At 35.7% G+C, this 21,668-nt stretch overlaps 2 protein-coding genes across 2 annotated transcripts; one reads left to right on the top strand and one right to left on the bottom strand.

The window, feature by feature from the left end:
- Positions 1-1,789: 1,789 nt before the first annotated feature.
- LOC141486099 (uncharacterized) lies at positions 1,790-4,136 on the top strand. Its single transcript, XM_074183819.1, has 2 exons — positions 1,790-1,903; positions 2,863-4,136. The coding sequence occupies exons 1-2, from the start codon at positions 1,844-1,846 to the stop codon at positions 3,475-3,477; spliced, it is 675 nt and encodes a 224-aa protein (XP_074039920.1). The 5' UTR covers positions 1,790-1,843; the 3' UTR covers positions 3,478-4,136.
- Positions 1,888-4,042, bottom strand: LOC141486098 (uncharacterized). Its single transcript, XM_074183818.1, has 2 exons — positions 3,599-4,042; positions 1,888-2,792 (listed from the first exon to the last, which is right to left on the bottom strand). Exons 1-2 carry the CDS (start codon positions 4,040-4,042, stop codon positions 1,971-1,973), a joined length of 1,266 nt encoding a protein of 421 aa, XP_074039919.1. The 3' UTR covers positions 1,888-1,970.
- Positions 4,137-21,668: the final 17,532 nt, after the last annotated feature.

The raw sequence follows: 21,668 nt of genomic DNA, 5'->3' as shown, positions 1-21,668 counted from the left end.
AGCTTTAAAATGTGCGTAAAAACTTCGTTTTCAGAGGCAAGCCTCGTAAGCGACACGAAAATTAACGAAAACTGACCGATTGTCTTTCGGGGAGGGGGCGTCTAATGCTAGTAATGCTATTTTTAGATTAACAGGTTGAGTTTGAGTTGAGGGTTAAAAGTGCACAGTGACAGTGCACACTTTTTTATTATAATAGATAGTTTTCGGTTCGGTGAGCAGTGAATCTCGGTGGTTTTTCTAAAATATTACATTACAACTAGTGTCCGACCGAATGTTCGGTTTCGGTTTCGGTCGAGTTTCGGCAAAAAAACGAGTTTCGGTTTAGTTTCGGTTTCGGCGACAAACCTGCCGAAACTACGACCGAAACCGAAACTGCATTCGGGAGTTCTCTCTAAGCGACGAAGACATTTTGCCGCGTCCACGTGCCTAATCATATCGTGACTGGTTTCTTTTGTGTTTGCAGTTCATTTTGTTTGTTGTGAATTTTCGTGCGATTTATTGTGAATTCGGTAAGTTTTATCACGTTATATAGCATAAGAGTAGGTAGTAAACATCAAAAAATAATGAATAAACTAATATAGATTATAGTAAAATCAAGTTTAACCTATCTATCTAAATATTTTTTTGGTTAATTTCTCTCGCTGATGCTATACCTAAACAAACATTAGTTAGGTACTTGGTACTTCCTATAATTAGTGGTTATTCCCAAGCCCAAGGTATCCAAGTACCTACGTACATACCTAATTCAACTGTTTCTTATTATAGAATAACTCACTTACAATGATTTGAGTAGGTACTTAACTTACATAGGTACCTACCTCCTAAGTATACCTGTGATAAAATTAATATTTCATTTCTGTTTATGGATTTTGAACCTTATTACCTACCCCAAACTAAAATCTAGAGTAATACAATTCACACGGATTAGATAAAAGAGGTTGGAATGGAAATGTGGACGTTGCCGACACGCCGCCAATCTTTTTTATCTTTTATCTATTTCGTGAAAATTCATAATAGTCGACGAATATATTATACTTAAATTTAATGAATCGAGTACTGATTAAACCTAATGAACAATTTTTTTTGTTGTAGTATTCTTCAATCATTGGTGACGAAAGGACAATGTCGACAAAAAACACCATTTGGCAATTTTTCGAAAAAAGTGCATCTGATTTATCTAAAGCTAGGTGCAAACAGTGCAATAAATTATATTCACTAGGAAGCTCCGAGCCTAGAAGGCAAACTATTTCCGGTTTGAAGCTACACTTGTTTAAATTCCATGAAACAGAACATAAAGGTGCGTACTGACTTGAGCAAATTTGCGAACACGAACGCTGTGCGCGCAAATTTGCTCAAGTCAGTACCACTCAAAAATGTTGTGTGCGTGAGCGCGTTCCCGCACGAATACTATCCGTCGCTTGTCGGTACATCAAAGGAAACTCGTGCTCAGTGTGGACGGTGTTTTGGTCATGAAAGCTTGTTCGCGCATAGTCTTTTATAAAATATGGAGTGGGACAATGAAAAGGCGCTCCAATTAATAGATGAATATGAGAAATATCCGATTTTATGGAATGCCAAACATCCGGAGCACTCCTCAAGGAACAAAAAATCAGATGCATGGGAACATATTGCGTATAACTTAAAAGTGGAAGAACATGAAGCGAAACAGAAAATGAATAGTCTTCTAGGGTCATTTCGGAGGGAAAAAGCAAAAGGAAAAAAAGTTTTGGGACAGGCATAGGTTAGTAAATATCCTGATTTTGAAGGTACTTTATAAAAATAAATGCATTGTTTCGAAGGTCAGAAACATGTGTATATATCGAAATGGTATGCATTCAAAAGAATGCATTACTTACTTGATAAAGATGAACCAAGAGAAACAATTGATACAGAGACAGAATGCGTAAGTATTTTATTAGTTATATATGATTCTTTTACAGGGTGAGTCACTACTGTGTCCTAACTTGAATTTATGCATACTGGTCTTGCCAACAAATACGACCATTGCTAGTAAAGTATGCAGCAAATTCTTTTCGAGTGTCCTGTGCTTCTTTAGGTGATTTTCGGGGCAAAGTTCTAATAGGGATCAGCGATGACATTTTTTCATTTAGTGTTTCTCTCCAATTGCCTGGTACAAATTGGCCATCTACGTCAGCATCGAAGGTTCCCGTGGGATTATACAACGTCCGAGACTGTTTGTTTCTTCTTAAAAAGTTGTGAAGCAAAACAATAGTCATTACGACAAGTTCTGCCTTTTCGGGCTCTAAAAGCATAGGCTTTCGTAATATTCGAAATACGGCAGAAGAGATTCCAAAGACATTTTCTACAATTCTTCTCGCTCGGCTAAGAAGATAATTGAATATTCTTTCCATCGATCCTTTCTGATGGGTTCCTGAGAATGGCTTCATAATATGCTTACACAACGGAAATGCCTCATCTCCGAGAAATACATATTCCACCACCTGATTCCTTCCTGGTAGACTTCTTGCTGTAGGAATATTTAAGTCATTGCTCTGTAATCTTTTATGTAGTGTACTGTGTTTAAACACGCCTCCATCAGAAATTCGGCCCTGACAGCCTGTATCAGCAAATATAAAATTGTAATTTGCATCAACTAATGCGAACAACACAATGCTAAAGTGTGATTTATAGTTATAGTATTCGCTGCCGCTGTTTATTGGCGCTTGAAGCGCTATATGCTTTCCATCCATGGCTCCCAAGCAATTTGGAAAGTTCCACAACTCTTCATATTGTTCTGCAACTAACAACCATTCTTCAGGAGATGACGGCATCTGCAAAAGTCATATAGTTTTAGATTCAACATTGAAATGAATAACTTTTCACAATTTTTAACTTTTTCAGGCTATTATTGATGAGGTACAGAATCCTGAGGAAGCAGATCGCGGACCGCTGGATACTTCTCCCCAAAATTCTGATTTAGGAAGCAAAACACCTCAAATTGACTTGCAACCCCAAGATGAACAGGATGTGAATGAAATGCCTCCAAAACCGAAAAAGAGGAAAGCAAAAAGTAACAATGAAGATCCAAGATTGGAGGAAGCTTTTCAAATTTTGACAAAAATGGCCGCACCTCAAGCAGTCGTAACAGAAGATGAATTAGCAGTATATGGAAAATACATAGCACATAAACTGAGAGGTTACAGTAGAAGGACTCGAGTCGAAGTTGAACATGCTTTTAGTCGAATTCTTTATGAGGCTGATATCGGCAAATACGAGTGGGTTGCTCCACCAGTCCCGTTTGTTCCTCATACTATGTCACAACAACTTACAACACCTCTTCCGACAATGTGGTCGCCTAATTATACACCTCATTGTACCCCATCACGTTCTCCCTGTACAACTCCTTACTCAACTTATTCTTCTTCACAATCCCACTGCTCCACCCAAGGCTCAACCCCCAACCCCACCTTAACCGAACTGGTAAATATTGATTTGACTTATTCAGATTCACTTTGACTTGACGTATTCAACATTGTACGCCATAATTTCATTTTGGTTTATACACATTTTATGCTGTATCATTCTTAGTTTAGTTTAAATAAAACCTTCAAGTATGTGTAATAAATTATCTAATTACCTTTACATACTTCTTCAGAACTTCAATAAGGGCCCGGCATGTTTCAGGAACAATGGAAGATATAAGCTGTTTGGAAACTTTGAAAAGATACTGCATACTTGTATATGAATCCCCCGTCGCTAAAAAGCGCAGAGTTATAGCAAGTCGCTCTTTTACGGGAACCGCCATTCTCATTCTCGTATTCAGTTTCGTAATTTTAGGTCCGATCATATTAATCAGTAGCTCAAAATCTTGTGATGACATACGGACAAAATTTTGAAACTGCCCGCTGATTTCTTGGAATTTCAAATCCTCTAGCAATGTTGATCCACTATATATCTCTCTGCTTTTATACAGCTGCTTAACCCACCATCGCTTATCCCGTTTGTTCTTCTTCCGTATACAAGAATGCATCACTATGTAGGCTGCACTCGCTATTATTATACTTTGTTTGCTGTTGGACATTTTGGCAACGCTATAAAAACGCAGCGATCGGAAATTAAATAATAAGCGGCTACTAGACGGAACAGAAATTTTTGCACACAACTTACGCGCACGTTTTCGCAGTCAAAATAATTCGTGCACGCGTGTGTGCGCACACGATATTCGTGCGCGCAAATTTGCTCAAGTCAGTACGCACCTTAAGGAACATCTAAAACGTCAGTTGGAAATTGACGAGCACAAATCTAAAGCTAAATTGAAGCGTTGTGAATCACAAACCTCAGTAACCACCATTGACAGTGACAGTAGCAGTGGTAGCAAACTGGTACAGACCACAATCCTTAACATGGCCCAGACACTGGCTTCAAAATCATCAAAATGGCCAGATAATCATGAAATATCACGCAGAATTGATAAAGGTATCATGGATTTAATAATTGTCGATATGCTTCCATACTCTTTAGTCGATAGTGAGGCATTCAAAAGACTTAATTTTACAGATCCTCATGGTCCCCAAAAGTACAATTTAAAATCAGAAAAATATTTTAGAACAACTTTAATGCCACAAACTTACGAAAAAGTTACTGAAAAAGTAAAGGATTTCATTGCTAAATGCGAGTGGATCAGTGGAACTTGTGATATATGGACAAATCCTCCTAAAACATGCTCACTCTTAAGTCTTACTGGCCATTTTATTGTTGGACCAAAACGCCCTAAAGTTATACTAGGTGCTCAAGTACTCGAAAATGACCACACCGGATTGTACATTGAAGAAAAATTACGAGAAATGATAGACAAATGGAATATCGGTAATAAACTATTTCTACTTTTGCGTGACAATGCAAAAAATATGGTGAGCGCTATGCGGGGTCAATTTGAATCTTTAGGCTGCATGTCACACACGTTACAATTGGTAGTGAAAGATGCAATGTTTTCGGAGCAAGAACATGAACAAGTCATTAAAACTTGCAGACATATAGTAGGGCACTTCAAACGAAGCGAGCAGGCTTCTCGAAAATTGACTGAATGCCAATATCAATGCGGATTACCAGTACATTCTTTAATTCAGGATATTGAAATTAGATGGAACAGTACTTACAATATGTTAGCAAGATTGTTTGAACAAAAAACTGCCATAAATTTATATAGCTTGGAACATGGGCGTATTGACATTCTTTCGCCTTCGGATTGGGAAATTATAAAGAATCTTACTGAGGTACTGAAGTTTTTTCATGAAGTTACACTTGATCTGTCATATGATAACGCATGCATATCCCTTATAATTCCTTTGGTATCACTGTTGAATAGAAAGCTGCGAACTAGAAACGAAAATGAAAGCGAAATGATGAGAAACATGAAAACACGGTTGTATGAATCAATGAATCGGCGATTTGCATACGTCAAAGGACATCCTGCTCTAGTAACTTCAACATTACTGGATCCTAGATTTAAAAGTACATATCTGAATTCTGATGAAGTTGACATTGCCACTATGGAAATAGAAAACCATTTAAAGATGTGCACGCACGACGCTAGCGATACATTAAGTGAAAACTGTCATTCTGAAGATCCACAGCCATCTTGTTCATCTAAAATAGCGCCTTCAGAAGAAGGAGAAGGGCTTTGGGACGCCCATGATAAATCTACTTGTCACTTAACTGGTGTGAAGAACAGTGATAGTTTATCGGAAATTAAGCAAACTATTCAAGCATACTTGTCAGAGTCTAGGCTACAGAGAAGTGCAGATATTTATTCTTACTGGGATTCAAGTCCATTTCTGTCTTTGAGAAAGGTGGCACTGAAATTTTTATCAGCTCCTCCGACGAGTGTTTCCAGTGAACAATTATTTAGTGCTGCTGGACAAATTTATTCAGACAGAAGGAGCAATCTGCGAGGCGAAAATGTTGATAAACTATTGTTTCTTACCTATAATATAAGATTGTTCAATTATGAGTACTAATAAGAAATAGCGATTAGAGATACCTACTTGAAATTATAGGCATCTAGTCGTCGAATTCAGTCGTTCAACTTTTGTTTTTTTTTACATTTTTGTTTTTTTATTACTGAAGTGTCATACAAAATGACGAATTAAGTTTAAAAGAAGTTAATTTGTTCTTAAGATAAAAGTGATTTATTTTATTTCGTTTATTTTTATTACATAAATTTTAAGTACTTGTGATATTACAGCCAAAAGAAGAATCTACACCTACTCAAATAAACACTTCACCTATTTTAAGTATTTTTGATTTTTTGAGGAGCAATTAATTTTTTTTTTCAAATAAGGGGTTGTTATACTGATTTGAGTGATTTGTTGATGATCAATAGGTGAAAATGTCGAAGACGGCATAACGTTGTGATTTGAAGATAAAATATATAAAGACTAACTGATTATAATGACATTTCCTTTATTTTCCCTCAAAACATAATCCTTGTCAAGAAAGTTTCGGTTTCGGTTTCGGCCGAAACTGAGACCTTTGCCGAAATTCAGTTTCGGTTTCGGTCGTAAAAACCAGTTTCGGTCGGACACTAATTACAACATTACTTATTACCGAAAAATGGATTTAGCGGGACCTAGCACAGCGTCACAACTTCCCCAGGTAAATGTAAACATTCGTAATCCTTGTGATCTTGTTAATATTTTAGTAAATGAGCAGAATTTTTCAAGTCATTCCTATGACGATAAATTATACATAGTTAAAGAAGTGAAGCGACCTTGTCCAGATTTAAGTAAACATCTTGTTACTATCGGTAGAGTGGGAAAATCAACAAATCAGAGCTTTCAAAACACTTGGTACGAAAAGTACGACTGGCTTACTGGTAGTGTAACGTTAAACAAATTATTTTGCTGGCCGTGTATAATAATAGCGACAAAGTTTGGTCAAAATGTGGTTATAGCGATTTAAAAAACTTGTCTCGTGGTCTTTTACTACACAATAAAAGTACCCAACATATTTCTTCGAATTGCAAGCTTACTCTCATGAGAAAACAAAGGCAAAATATCGCCACAGCTATAGATAATGCGCGTAAAACGGAAATTGAAAATTATAATGCCAAGTCTGATAGATATTACATTACATCTCTGTAGGCAAGAGTTACCTTTTAGGGGGCATGATGAATCTAATGAATCATTAAATAGCGGGAATTTTAAAGAGCTAGTTATTCTTCTTAGCAAATACGACACAAATTTAAAAACATTTTTAGAACATGATAATGATAATAGATCGGTTTTTTCTGGGACATCCAAAACTATTCAAAACGAATTAATTGATTCAATTGCTTTTGTTGTAAATAAGAAAATTGAAGACGAAATTTTAAATTCCTTGTTTTTTTCTTGGCAAATTGATGAAACAACCGACATTAGCTGTCATTCACAATTATCCGTAATTTTTCGTTACGTTGTAAATGATCAACCTGTTGAACGGTTCATGGGATTTTATGATGTAAGTTCTGGGCGTTCTGCCCAAGATTTATTTGAATTTTTATCAACCAAATTCGAGAAATTTGACTTGCGTTCGAAATTAGTGGCTCAAACATACGACGGGGCTTCTGTAATGTCGGGAGAAGTAAATGGTTTACAGACAAAAATTAAATCTATAGCACCTCAAGCATTATTTACTCATTGCTATGCACATGTATTTAATTTAATTTTAAGTAATGCTTGCAGTTCAATTCATCAGGTTAAAGTATTTTTCTCAACCCTGTCAGGTTTTTCATCATATTTTTCTAAATCGACAAAGCGTACTCAAGTGTTGGAACAAATTGGGGAAAATCGTATACCTACTAATGTAGCAACTCGTTGGAATTTTACTTCACGCGCAGTTTTGACAGTTAACAACAATAAAGATAAATTAATTGAAACTTTTAATTTTATTATTAATAGTCGTGATTTTGATCAAACATCAATTAGAGAAGCCGTAGGTTTAAAAGCTTTTTTAGAGGATCCACAAAACATTTTTTTTTAGAAACATTTACAATAATTTTCCACCAAACTGATATGGTGTTTTCTATTTTACAAAATAAACAAACAGATGTTGTTAAAGCAAGAAATTTACTGCAAACTACTCTAACTAAAATTCGTGAATTTATGACGAACAGTACTTATTTTGATTCAATTTATGAAAAACTGGACATCGGCGCTTTACAATCAAAACGTCGTAAGGGAGTTGAAATGGCAGATAAAAAACAACAGTTGAGGCAAATTTTTTTTAAATTCTTGACATTATAGCCAATCAAATAAAGGTTAGATTTTGCGACATTGAAAAACTAATTTTTTTTTTATTTACTGGATGTTTCGAAATTTTCTATTTTTGGGCAGTATATTTTTGATATAGACCAACTAAAAAGCGAATTAATTGTTTTATACGGAAACGACCTAATAGAAAATTGCACAACCCCTTATGAAATGTTAAGTTTTTTTCATAAAAATGATCTTAAATCTTGTATGCCAGAAATTTTTAAATCATTATGTATTGCTGTTGTTTTGCCAGTGAAAACCGCGTCAACAGAAAGAAGTTTCTCCGCGCTAAAAAGAATTAAGAATTATGTTAGAAATACTACTGGCCAGGCGCGACTTAGTAATATGGCAAAGATATCAATTGAAAAAGGTTTTATAAAATCACTAGATGAAAACGTTTTTATAGACGAGGCGATGGATCATTTTGCTGAACAGAAAAATCGCAGAATCCCTTTAATTTATAAAAAACTTTAATTTTTTGGACCCACGTTTCTCTTTTATGGTTAATATTTTTTCACAACTCCTTATTTTACGTTTTACGCAGGGTTGATTTTTTAGTTTATTTATAATTTGTTTCAAGTTTATTTAAGAATCTATATCTATTATTTAATATCTCTTTATCTTTTCACCAATCCCTTTTCCTCTATTTCTTTCAATCCCATCCTTTCCGCCCTTCCCTTCCATGGCAAGAATGGTCAACACCTACTTACCTAGTTAATATTTTTTCACATTTTTAGAATAAACTCCTTATTTTACGCAGAGTTGATTTTTTTAGTTAATTTTAAAATTTGTTTTAAATTTTTGTCAAGTTTATTTCAGAATCTATATTTATTTATTTAATATCTTTATCTTTTCACCAATCCCTTTCCCTCTATTTATCTCAATCCCATCCCCTCCGCCCTTCCCTTCCATGGCAAGAATGCTCTACACCTCCACTTTGGTTCTTGCTGGACAGTTGCGTAATAAATATTTCTATAGGAACAAATTCTTCGATAACAGCCCTAGCTTTATAAACAATTTTATTTTTTTAAAATTTAATGTTATAATTTTTTTTACAAATGGTATTACACAACTGACGAAGTAGAGTGACCACTAGACTAACTTTAAATTCTAACTTTGCTAAAAAAAGTTTAACTGTGCCTCACCATTTTCAAATACCACGAGCCGCCACTGGTGTTAGTCCAGGATCTACACCGCCCCCAACGCTTGACCCCGAAAAATCAGATGATTGGTTTTCATTTATGAGATCCAGGAGAGACAAATTTTTAGAGATATATCACGTTTACAATGAAATTGGAACGGAATATATAGCGAAGAGGGGCATACTCGTTGAACTGGAAGAGCAAGTCTCTCTCCTTAAAGTGGAGTGTGAACAAATGGCTGCAGTTCAACGAGAGATCTGCTCACATGAAAAACCTTTCTCCTAAAATTAAGGGAATTGGAAAACTTCAGCAAGGAGATACATAGATGAAAATTACCATCTTACATTTCTTGTAATATTTTTTTATCTTTTTCTCTACATTTGCATTCAATTATTCGTGTATCATAATATTTTTTCTATATTATTATTATACCTGTATTATGGATGAATGAATGAAAAAGTTGTATTTAGAGAGTTGAGGTGGATCCAGATCGAGGAGTTCGGAATAACTAAATGTCGATACTCTTTCGATGAAGCAAAAGATTGGAGTAAAGTTGATATCAGGAAAAATAGAAAAACGATCAGAAATAGGAACGATGATACCATTTTAACCCAGATATGCCCAATGTTCTACATGTAGTACACCTCAAACTCGTCAAATCTTGTCTGAACTTGGAATAAAACGATCTAGCATTGTTGTCCTCCCGTTATTGTACTGTTGCCTTCCGTGCATGACGTTAAGATATTAGTAGGAAGACTAATAATTGAAAGTGGGAAGAAATTATAATTTGTGGAATTCTCGAAATGGCTGAGTACGGTGTAAACTTCGCGAGGTGAGTCATCATTTTCAGATTTTGGATGAATGTAAAATAATAATTTTCTCGTTTTCACTTAGTTGGAAGGTATACCTAATATCCAACATACAGTTGAATAATCATGTCATCTTAGTATTTTTGTTCTACGCATGTGAATATATGTGACCTATATTTAGGACAATGGGAACATACTATACCATTATGATTTTTTAGGGGATTTTCTCTGCATGAAGCTTTGGCAATGATAGATGATGACTTGCAAGCAGATACACTAATCCTGTTCCCACCCAATAATGCTTGTGGCAATATCACCGATGAAGATTCTGGAGAGGAGGACAACATCGACATAAATAATTTACCTGCGTCACAAATGCAAACTAAATGTGAGGTATCATCTAAATATCACTATGATTCTGACTGGGATTCAGACGATGAAATACCATTGTCACAAATGAAAGAAAATTTGAGTGGAATTGACACCAGTCAGGGAAAGAAAACATCGAACAATAAGAAGAAAAAGTAAAAAGTTTACAATTATGTGAGAGAAGATATTCAGAATAATAATGATTTATTTGAAAAGTCTCAAAGTGAGAATGCAAGCGAACATACCCCTTTTCAGTTATTTTCGCACTTCTTTGATGAAACGATTCTTCGAGACATCACTGAAGAAACAAATAGGTATGCATCTCAGAAAAATAGGTCCATTCGGGTAGGTATTAGCGAAATGAAAAGTTTCATTGGAGTCCTTATTCTGAGTGGCTATGTTCCACTTCTCAGAAGGAGAATGTTTTGGGAACGAGCACAAGATACTAATAGTACTTTAGTTTCCCAAGCAATATCTAGGAACAAATTTGAATACATTCTCTCAAATATTCATTTTCAGGATAACAATATTTTGGATCAATCAGACAAGTTTGCCAAAATCAGACCTCTCTTTACGTATCTGAAAGGAAAGTTTCTAGAAAATGCTTACATTGAACAGGACCATAGCGTTGATGAAGCTATGGTTCCCTATACTGGCAGACATGGCTGTAAACAGTATATCCATGGAAAGCCAATTCGATATGGTTATAAGTTATGGGTCGGAACCACTCGTCGGGGATACATAAATTGGTTCGAGCCCTATCAAGGTGCTGCTACAAATATCAGCAAAATATATAACGAGTTGGGTGTTGGAACTTCAGTGGTACTCGAATATGCTGATACTATACAATCAAAATGGAAAGATTTGAAATTTCATATATTTTTCGATAATTTTTTCACGTCTATACCTTTGTTAGAGCATCTTACTTTGAAAAAACTATATGGTAGTGGAACAATACGTGAAAATCGTATTCCAAGTAGTACTTTGGGTAGCTCCAAAGTGCTAAAAAAAACTCCACGAGGAACTTATGATTACAATAAAATTACTGATCAAAATATAGTATTTGTCAAGTGGAATGACAATAACATTGTTACATTTGCTTCCAATGCGGTTGGAACCCTTTACACACCGCTAGACGATACTCCCAAAAAGAAAAAAAGTTTATTCAAGTTGATCAACCTCATGTCGTCCAAATGTATAATAAAAGTATGGGCGGAGTTGATCGTTCTGATCAAAACATAAGTTTATATCGGACATCTGTGAGAGGCAAAAAATGGTACTTTCCTTTAGTAACCCATTACGTAGACATGGCAGTACACAATGCGTGGCAATTACACAAAAACTCTGGAGGAGTTATGGATCAGCTGTTCTTCAGAAGGAGTATTGCCAATACCCTACTCACCCAAAATAAAAAGGAATCCACCTACCAGAGAGGACATTGTTCAAAAAATATGTGTTTGGAGTTGCGCTTTGATCGAATGGACCATTTGGTTATACCCCAAGAAAAGCAAACAGGATGTGGTTCTTGCCACCAAAAAACTATCACTAGCTGTCGAAAGTGTGACATTGGTTTGCATGTTAAATGTTTTGTAGCCTACCATACTAAATAAATTTCTATTGTCCTAAACATTTGTAGTATAACTTCTGCTCATTGTCCTATATATAGTACACCTTGTAAAACTTTTTTGGATTTTTTCTTTTTTTTTGAAAAACCAAAATTTATATACAGTTTTTTATTCTGAATCAGAAATAATATAGAATTGCCTCGTGATTGGCCCCAAAATTATTTGGGCATATCTGGGTTAACGATTGATAAAAGTAAGACTATTGCACCAAAAAATTCGATAACATTCAGGAACAGCTACCATTTATTCCCGAAAACATCAGAGGATTCTATCATAATCTAACAAGAGGAGAAAACTGAAAGAACTATTATTGTTAATGTGCTACATCTGCAAGTTATTTTGAAAAATGCTTTCAACAATAAAATTATTCACTTACGACTTTCTTGTTTTATTTAAAATCACTTTACTGGTCATGAGGAATTCGGAAAAAGGTGTCAACTCATTTTTTTCAGTATTTCGAATTTTTCTGGAACCGTGGACATTAATTCAAGCAACTATACCCACCACAAGATTTTCGAAAGCACTTCATTGCCATGTAATGCAAAAAATCTCAGGTGTAATGCACATCTCATATGTGTTGATAAAAAGTTCCAGTTTTTATTAATCAAATCGATTTTTCTATAATTCCTATATTGAGTTAACACCTTCTTGCACCAAGGCTTCAATTGATACACGGTAATAATAATAATAATAATTATTATTTATATATTTCCACAAATTAGTTTGCACATCAGCATTGTGATAATGCAAATAAAAAAGCGAAAAACGTCAGTGAATTCAGGTGGACTGTAAATATTGGAGAAGAAACTAAGTAACAAAGTATTGAAATTCCAGTTCAACAAAATCATTGAAGCTGAATTCCATATATTTTCTCACAGAAAATATAATGTCGGAGAATTCAACTCCAAGCAACTCATTTTCGAATATTTGCTATAATCAAGTGATAATGAAAATCAACTCTGCATAAATATTCAAGAAAGAAAACACCAGTGACCAAAATTGTTAAGTGTAATGTTTTCCTGAAAAACAATAAAAATCAGTAACAATAAAACAATATCCCCATCTAAATAAAACAAATATTCTTTTATCCTCGAATACAACTGCAAGAAAATATTTTCCTCCTAAGTTGGACCAGTAATGAAAATCAAAACACTTCTCAGCTATATTACCTTCGTAAAAATGTGAACATGAAATATCAAAATAATTTCCGACATCTAGTCCTAATTACATGATAAATATTAGATAGTACGGTGTTATTAACCTAAAAAAAGGCCTAACCTTGACATCCAAAGTAAAAGTTTTATTCCAACTCCAAATTGTTCTATATAACCCTCTTATTGTTTGGTAAAAAGTTACACCATTTTGAGCGTCGGGTTTGGGGGGGAGGGGGAGAAAAAGTAGGAAATTTAGTAATTTTTTTAGTTTTTTGGAAATTGGTTGAAAACTAAGCTGTTTAGCACAAAGAGTGTTATATACAAAAATATTCTACATGAAATTTTAAACAAAAAAATGCCCTATGCATATTCCCTGTAAAATTTACGGTTCATGAGTTGCAGACGGTGTAAAAATAAAAATGATATAATTTTTAAGGTTTTTTTTTCCAAATAAAGCTATATAGAAATAAGTAAATGATTTAATTGAAGATTAATAATATACTACAGTATTATAGTCAAAAAGAGGCTAAGAGGCATCATAGAAGGTTGAAAAAGTAAAAATAATTGTTAGGAGAAACGTGGTAGTACAAGCAGGCGTGGCCGCCATCATAGTGACCTTGGACCGCGGGCCGCAACCAATGGCGGTTCTGTCTTCTGCACCTGTTGTCTGCCCCCTCCATTCCACCCCTCCCTCACGCACTGTCACAGATCGATCGATATTCTTCTTCAGTCGTCTTAGGAGACAAGTTGAGTACGTTTGTGCGTGGTACTTCTAGTGCAGTTTTGCTGTAAATTTTTTATGGTTGGTGTTTATAGTAACGTGCGAATTATGTGAAAATCACTTGAGATAGTGTGTTAGTTATGGCGGAGTGTGTGTTAAAACCTTGTAAGGACAAGGGTGGTGAACTAATTACTCTGACTAGAAAGGCGGTGGACAAAATAATTCAGTGCAGTGAAATACGTAAAGATGGCGTCAAAGCCAAGTTCCTGCAGAATGATTCGCTTCAAGTACATAGTAAGTGTCGACAAACCTATATATTACGTCCAAAACCACCTGAAATGGAAAAAGAACCTCCAACAAAGATACCACGTGAATCATTTGATTTTAGAGCCTTATGTTTTCTTTGTGGTCGCAAGTGTGTAGATGTATCTAAATGCAGGAATCCTGCTCAAGAAAAGTGGAGTTTAGTGCAGAAACTTGAACTGATTGAAAGCATCAGAACGGAAGCAAATAACAGGCATGACAAGTGGGGAGATGAGGTAAGTGTGAGGCTCTCTCAGGTCATAGACCTCGTTCTGATGGGAGGTACCACTGGCATTGTTACCAGACATTTCAAAAGCCAGGATCGTCACGGCCCGAAAAAGGAGTAGCAACCAGTAAAGGTGGGTCTAGTGCTGATGCCAAAAGAGAAGACGCTTTTGAAAAGCTATGTGATTATTTGGAGGAAAACAATGAATATCAATACGACTTTGAAGAACTACAAAATATATTCCTTCGTCTGAGCCCTGAAGTTGAGCCATATACTGTCACACATTTCAAAAGAAAACTTATCCAGCGTTATGGTAATAGTTTAAATTTTGCAGTTTTACCAGGAAAAAGAAGTGTGATTTGTTTTTCTGGGGCATCAACTAATATTTTATCAGACAACTGGTATAAAAATCGGAACTGTGATAATGAAGCTGAAGAGAAACTGAGATTGATCAAAACTGCAGCAGCAATTATTCGACGTGAGATAAAGTCCAAAAGTTACGACTATTCCCAGTTTCCAACAATTGAAGATATTTGTAAAGGGGGATCTGAACTGGTACCTGAGTTGCTCAATGTCTTGATAACTGAAATCATTCAGCCTACTTGTACAAGACAAACATTCGAGAAAATCCAGAGGGCAAAACAAATTATGGAAAGGAAAAAAACAGCAATATGTCACAGTATAATACGCGCTGCTCGTCCAAGATCGTTTTTATCCCCAGCCCAACTTGGAACGGGTGTTTTGTTACACAGAAAATTTGGTTCGATGGTATTGATTGACACCCTGTGCAATATGGGTGTTTGTGTACCTTACCAGGAAGTGTTGAGATATGAGAGATCCGTCACTTGCCAAGAGAACACAAGAATAGAGAACGGTTATGTGCAATTCGTGTTCGATAATGCAGACTACAATGTTCACACACTAGATGGTCATAACACCTTCCACGTCATGGGTGGAATTGCTTGCATTACACCTAAAACAGCTCTTCAGGTTCAGGAAAATGTACCTCGAAAGAATGTTGCTGCTCAAGCTGTTGAAAACAAAGGCCTGTTTGACTTGCAAACTTACAAAGCCCCGGCTACATCTGGATATTCTAAAATAGTCGCTACAAACCTTGCTTCCCTAGAAGACAAACCATCACTTTCATACAAAAATGGACGAACACTCAATATGTTTTGGTTGAGTGGCACCTGGTTAGAAGGTCCAGAAGAATGTAAACCTGGTTGGAGTGGCTGCATGGAAAAGCTTTATGCGAAGGAACAGTTCCAAACTTCGGCTGTAGTCCCTCTTCCATTTATCAACTTGGCTCCTTCAAATCCATCAACAATTTATACAGCTCTTCTTCAAGCTGCCAAACAAGGGGTGTGACGAACCGAATGACCGTGCGTCGGTAATTAAAAATACGTAGACACGAAAAACTGTTAAATTGATCAATTAACGCCAGACGACTCGCGAGAACAATTAATATCAATTAAGCGAAAATCCCGATGCGTTCAGTCCATCGCGAAAAATAAAGAGTTGGCGGCATCCCTCTAATAATCATAAAACTGTCATCAGTAATTTATTATAGAAAATTAATGAGGCCAGGTGGTCACTAAAACAAAGGGAATCTAACAGCTGCAAATTGCACGTGTTCTGTTATCGCCTATTATTCTGAGTATAAATTCGAAGCAAAATTTGCATTAAATCAGTCTAGTTTGACCAGTCAAGATGAAACTACCTCCGTCAGTAATAAGTTTACGCGAAGTGATAATCAGTCTAGTTTGACCAGTCAAGATGAAACTATCTACGTCAGTAATAAGTTTACGCGAAGTGATAATCAGTCTAGTTTGAATCAGCGAAATTGAAGTGAACTCCGTCAGTAAAATGTCACGCGAAATGTTAGTTTCGGTTTAAATAGGAAAATAATCTTTGTCAGTGAATTTACGTGTAACAAAAAGTTTAATCAGCTGGAAACAAAGTTTCATAACCCCCGATATTATTGCCGAAATAAAAAAGACCGAAAATTTCTTCGAGCTTAGAATAAACCGGCCCAAGGAAAAGTAACAGCAAATTATTACGAAAAAATGATGTATTACAGCTTATTTTTACGTTAGTATCATTCAAAAAGAAAGACCGAATTTTCATTGGTAATTAAAGTGTAGACTTTATATCGAGAATAACAATCTCCGAAGATTTATAAAAAGGTGTTGTCACAGCCTCCTCTAAACTCTATTTTACGTAAATATCTGTGTTTAAATGATTGCGATTCGAAGAGTTATTGAATCCATGGTTGTCTGGTTATTGCAAAACTTTACATGTAATGATATTTTAATTGTCATATATGTTTCTACCTAATATGTACTATGAATTGTGTGTAATGTTTATACCTTGTTGTCCATAGATATTATGTCATGTCATCGTTACGAAACGATATTTATTTAAATACCTTTTGAGATAATTGTGCTATGAGTTATTTCTATTTTGGTTTTGTATATTTGGGAATATAGTACAGGTGAACAGAGTCCCCGGTATGATAGCGAATTTCAATATTTAATGTGCCATGATTTTTATTGTGTTGAAGTTGTGTATTTGTTTATTAATACTGTTATACTCGAATGTTAAAGATCTATTGATATTATGTTCCCTGTTGTTGAATTTGACATTGTAGAATTACAGAAAAATGAATCCTTGTAAATGATTGGTAAACATGTCTCACTGTCTCTTGTACATGAACTGGCGAGAAAAGTAATGATTATATATTGGTATCGTTTCTGCTATGAGTTATCAGTATCGAGTAAGACGGCGTATCTGCTACTTAAAGTAAGACTGGTAGAAGGTATTGTTAGCGAACACACTTTCTATTTTTTAATTGATAATTTTCCGATATTATACGTTTAGATAATTACATGCACCTGATGTTCTTTGTTTTTGTGTGTACTATTATAATATCAGTTTAATTCTTATTCAATAAATGTTTAAAATGTACGTTGGTTTATCATTCAGTAGGTTTATAACAAACATCTAGTTAACCAAAGCAACCTCCTACCTGTTTGGGAACAGCCGCTCGATTCCAAACAGGAAGTTATTATTGTGGCATACTCAAGTCGTTTTTGAATTTTCCCAAAACATCTTTCTCTGGCAACACAGCTCCCTTGTCGTTGAGAGGGTGAATTTGAACGATCTCTGAGTATGAAAGTCGGCCGGTTTGGGCCACGGTATAAAATCAGGTTGGCGTCGTGGTTCATTCTTCACCTATGGTAAGTGTCCCAAAACATCAAACCATAGGGGCCCACCACAAAATGGTGTCAGGTGTGAAAGGGTTTTAACTCCAATTACAAATGGTTGTCAGTTAATGTGAGGTTGTTTTTTTTCGAGATTATTCCCTTGTTTAACAAAATAAACCCCTGAAATGATATTTAATGCCAGTAACCTGCGGACCGTGTAGCGAATGATATTCAGTATATATTGTAGGTTTTAGTAGTATTCCCCTGATTAGTACCTGCGCCGGATATTGAATTTTAAAAAAAGGGTTAGATTTCGAAAATTATGCCAGGAAGTAACGAAACGCAGACAGCGCAGAACACAGAAATGGATAACAGCGCCCCTATTACTTTAAGTTTAGAAAATATACCTATTTTCAGCGGTAACTCGAACGTTGCGGAATTTGTAAAGATTATAGAAGACACAGTGGCATTTACTAAATGGAGTCCAGAAAAGACTACGGCTTTAGCAAAATTAAGATTGAGAGGAATCGCGAAACAAATCATAGAAGCTGACGATGTGTTGAGAACAACAACTGATTGGGTAACCTTAAGAAAAGGATTGATAGACCAATTCGGAATATTGAAAATTCCAGGTCAGGACAGACAAAAATTTACGGATTGCAAACAATATCGAGGCGAGACTTGCAGAAACTTTTTAGCGCGTTTGAAAATACTAGCGGCGAAATTAACCGTTTTAACTGGAAATCAAGCAGTAGACAACGTTCTGAAAGTCACACAAGAAACAGAAATGGTCACGCAATTCACGATGGGTTTAACAGACCCCTTACGAAGAAAAGTGTTATTTGCCGGCCCAACTAGTTTGCAACAAGCCCTAGAGATCGCCGAAAAAGGCGAAATCATAGAAAGTTTAACGAACTCGAACGCGAGACAAATACGGTCATCATATCAGAACGATAAGAGACGCAGGCATGGAGACATGAGCGGAGCATATAGGCAAGAAGGAGGGAATCACAAATTTCGACAGGTTAATAGTAATGCAACGCGAAATAGTAGGAATATGCGAGATGAAAGAAAATATGGAACACATATTCAAGATAGACAAGAGAGGAGTAATCTTGCGAGATGTGAGTTTTGTGACAAGTTGGGACACACAGAAAAAGATTGTTGTAAAAGACAGGGATTATGTTATGTATGCAAGGAAGCAGGACATAGGGCAGCTGAATGCCCGTTAAAGCAGAGATTGAATGAACCCAGCAGAGAAGGGTTAAACGGAAAAACGGCTCCCCGTATCCCAGCGGCCGGAGTCGATATGGATTAGTCAATAAAATGGGAAGTAGTTGGACGTCTATATTTGCGTGCACAAATGTTGGCGTCCAGAAGAATACCGTAACGATAGAAGTTGATGGTATAAGTAGGAAAGTATTAATAGATACTGGAGCCCAGTGCAGCTTAGTTTCAGCAAATTTAATAGATAATAGAAATATTTATCGAGGAAAAAGATGTGATTTACGAGACGTACAAGGAAATTTGATCCCATACAAAGGGTATACAAGGATGAAATTAAGGTTTGGAAAAAGTCAAGAAATTGAACATGAGTTTTTAGTTATACAAGTAGATGAGTTCACTACAAACATTTTATTAGGTATGGATTTTCTGCAAGAATATAGGGTTAAAATGTGTTGGAATACGAACGTGATGTTTTTATTGAACCAAGAAGTTAAATTGGAAAGCGAATCTGCAAGAGTTTGTGTAGCCAGAGATTCCGACATGTTACAGGAGAAATTGAGTGAGTTAGAAAAGAAAATTGATCGTATAGAGGAATATTTAATTGCAAGTATGGAAAATATGAGAGAAACTTCCCAGGTGAATTCGGCGTCGCTACCACTGAGTTCCCTAGGCCTAGAGAGGAGTAGCGGCCTCTCTCGACCCCAGGAAAATGGAAATTTCTCTATGTATTTTGCCTGTGGAAATGAAGTTTATGAAAGTAAGGAATCTGGATGTAAAGATTATGTGAAAAAGGTTACAGAGAGCTAACGACTTCCAGTAGCAAGCCGTGCTCAGAGAAAGGTTACAGAGAGCCAACGACTTTTAGTAACAGGCCGTGCTCGAAGAAAGAATGTACAAGAGGAAATTGTAAGGTGAAAAGAAATAAGTTAAATGATGAGGAAACTAACTCGGACATGGTGGAACGGGAGAATGAGCTTAGAATTTTCCAGTATGCTGGAGCTAACCGAAATTCCGTTTCTACTATCGGTCAAGAAGAACCTCAGTACGGAAATGAAAATGTATATGAATTGAAGGAACAATGTGAATGTGACGAGGCAAGAGCTTTGCCTGTCATCAAACGAGAGGAATTCGGAACAAATGGGAATGAGAGTAAACGCGGTATTTCCTTGTATGCAAGGCCCGGACCTACAATTAGCCCATTTGAGAACCCGGAAGAAATCTCGGTAGGACGCGACTACGAAGATAATAAAATGAAGAAAGAAACAAGTTTATGGAACATGAAAGGACTCAATGAGAAAGCAGAAAATGCATCAGTATTAAGAAGAGAAAACCCTTGCAATGGCAGAGAAGAAAATGTAAAAATGAACTCAAGTTGCAGAGATATAGAAAACAATATGAGCAATATAGATAATGACAAAAATGGCATTTTGAAAATCGCAAATGAAACTAAGTCGAAGAGAAAATTAGGGATGAGCAATGCAGAAAATTATGGGGATAGAAGAGAAAGCAGCGAGAAATTGGATTTCAAAATGTACACGAATTTTGAAAATCATACGTACGACCCTGGAGGGTGTAAGCCAGATAGCGTGGCACCTACCCGTTGCTATCACCGATCAAGTGTCACTGGAGAGAAATAAGGTACGGACTACAGAGATAACAGTAGGGTCAATGAACCCACAAATCCGAAGTCGTTTACGCGGAATGTAAGACAGATAACCCGAATTCCTCAAGAGAATCCCGTTATAGTCCCCGAAACTATTTATGACTTGCAAGAGGTTAAGAAATTGAAGATGGAGGATCCTAAAGTAAATAGAATAAAGAAAAAATTAACAGAAGAAAACAACGATTCGAATTGTTACTTGTACGAGGATATTTTATATGTAAAAAGAAAGATAGACGAAAGGAGAGATGTAAAGAAAATACACAATTAAATTAATCCAAAGAGATTAGTAAATTAGAAGTAGTTAGTAGACGAACGGATTATTCAAGGAAAAATCAAATCTATAAAGAGACAAGGATAAATTGTAAAGTAAATAAAATATAATGATAAGTAAGAAAAGGTTAGAAGAGCATTATCAGTGTAATTATAAAAGTTGAATACTTAAACATTCCATGAAAAGATAGTTTGAATTGTAAATTGAAAAGACGCGAGTAATTGGATAGTCAAGATGTTTGATAGGATAATTAGGATAAAGGAAAGACATTTACCACACAGTATGATTAAGGTAGAAAGAATTGTTAAGACGAGTAGGGAAACGAGACGTTTTGAATTAAATAACGTTCACAGTCATGAAGTTAGCGAGAAAGAAAGAGCAATTATAAATTTTGCAAAAGTGACTACACGGACAATACAAACGTTCTTGTTTATTAATAAGTAAACTCTATTTTCCGTATAACAATTAATAGAATTAACAGAATGTAATTATCAAGCATGGGTTACTGAACACCCTCGTATATTAGTAATAGAATTAAGAGGAAATTTATCTTATGCACGTATGGAGTGGGAAATAGCGAATGGAAATCCAAATTCTGATTTAATCACTTATGTAAACTCGAAATTTCTCTATATTGAACAATCTTTTAAGCGTAGTGTTAACTATATGTTATCAGAAGCAATAAACAGAAGGTGTTTGC

Source organism: Leptinotarsa decemlineata, unplaced genomic scaffold (assembly GCF_025532065.1).
Source record: "Leptinotarsa decemlineata unplaced genomic scaffold, Ldec_3_MD MMD2_tig00026347_RagTag_RagTag, whole genome shotgun sequence".
Taxonomy (NCBI): Eukaryota; Metazoa; Arthropoda; class Insecta; order Coleoptera; family Chrysomelidae; genus Leptinotarsa; species Leptinotarsa decemlineata.
The sequence above is the reverse complement of the archived record's forward strand: the minus strand, read 5'-3'. Positions and strand labels throughout refer to the sequence as shown.

Excerpts from the sequence above, each read along its gene's own strand:
- LOC141486099 (XM_074183819.1), top strand. The coding sequence starts at position 1,844 with ATGCATTACTTACTTGATAAAGATGAACCAAGAGAAACAATTGATACA. Across the intron at positions 1,904-2,862 it reads TTGATACAGAGACAGAATGC|GCTATTATTGATGAGGTACA; the intron begins GTAAGTATTTTA and ends TAACTTTTTCAG.
- LOC141486098 (XM_074183818.1), bottom strand. The coding sequence starts at position 4,042 with ATGTCCAACAGCAAACAAAGTATAATAATAGCGAGTGCAGCCTACATA. Across the intron at positions 2,793-3,598 it reads TTCTGAAGAAGTATGTAAAG|ATGCCGTCATCTCCTGAAGA; the intron begins GTAATTAGATAA and ends TGACTTTTGCAG.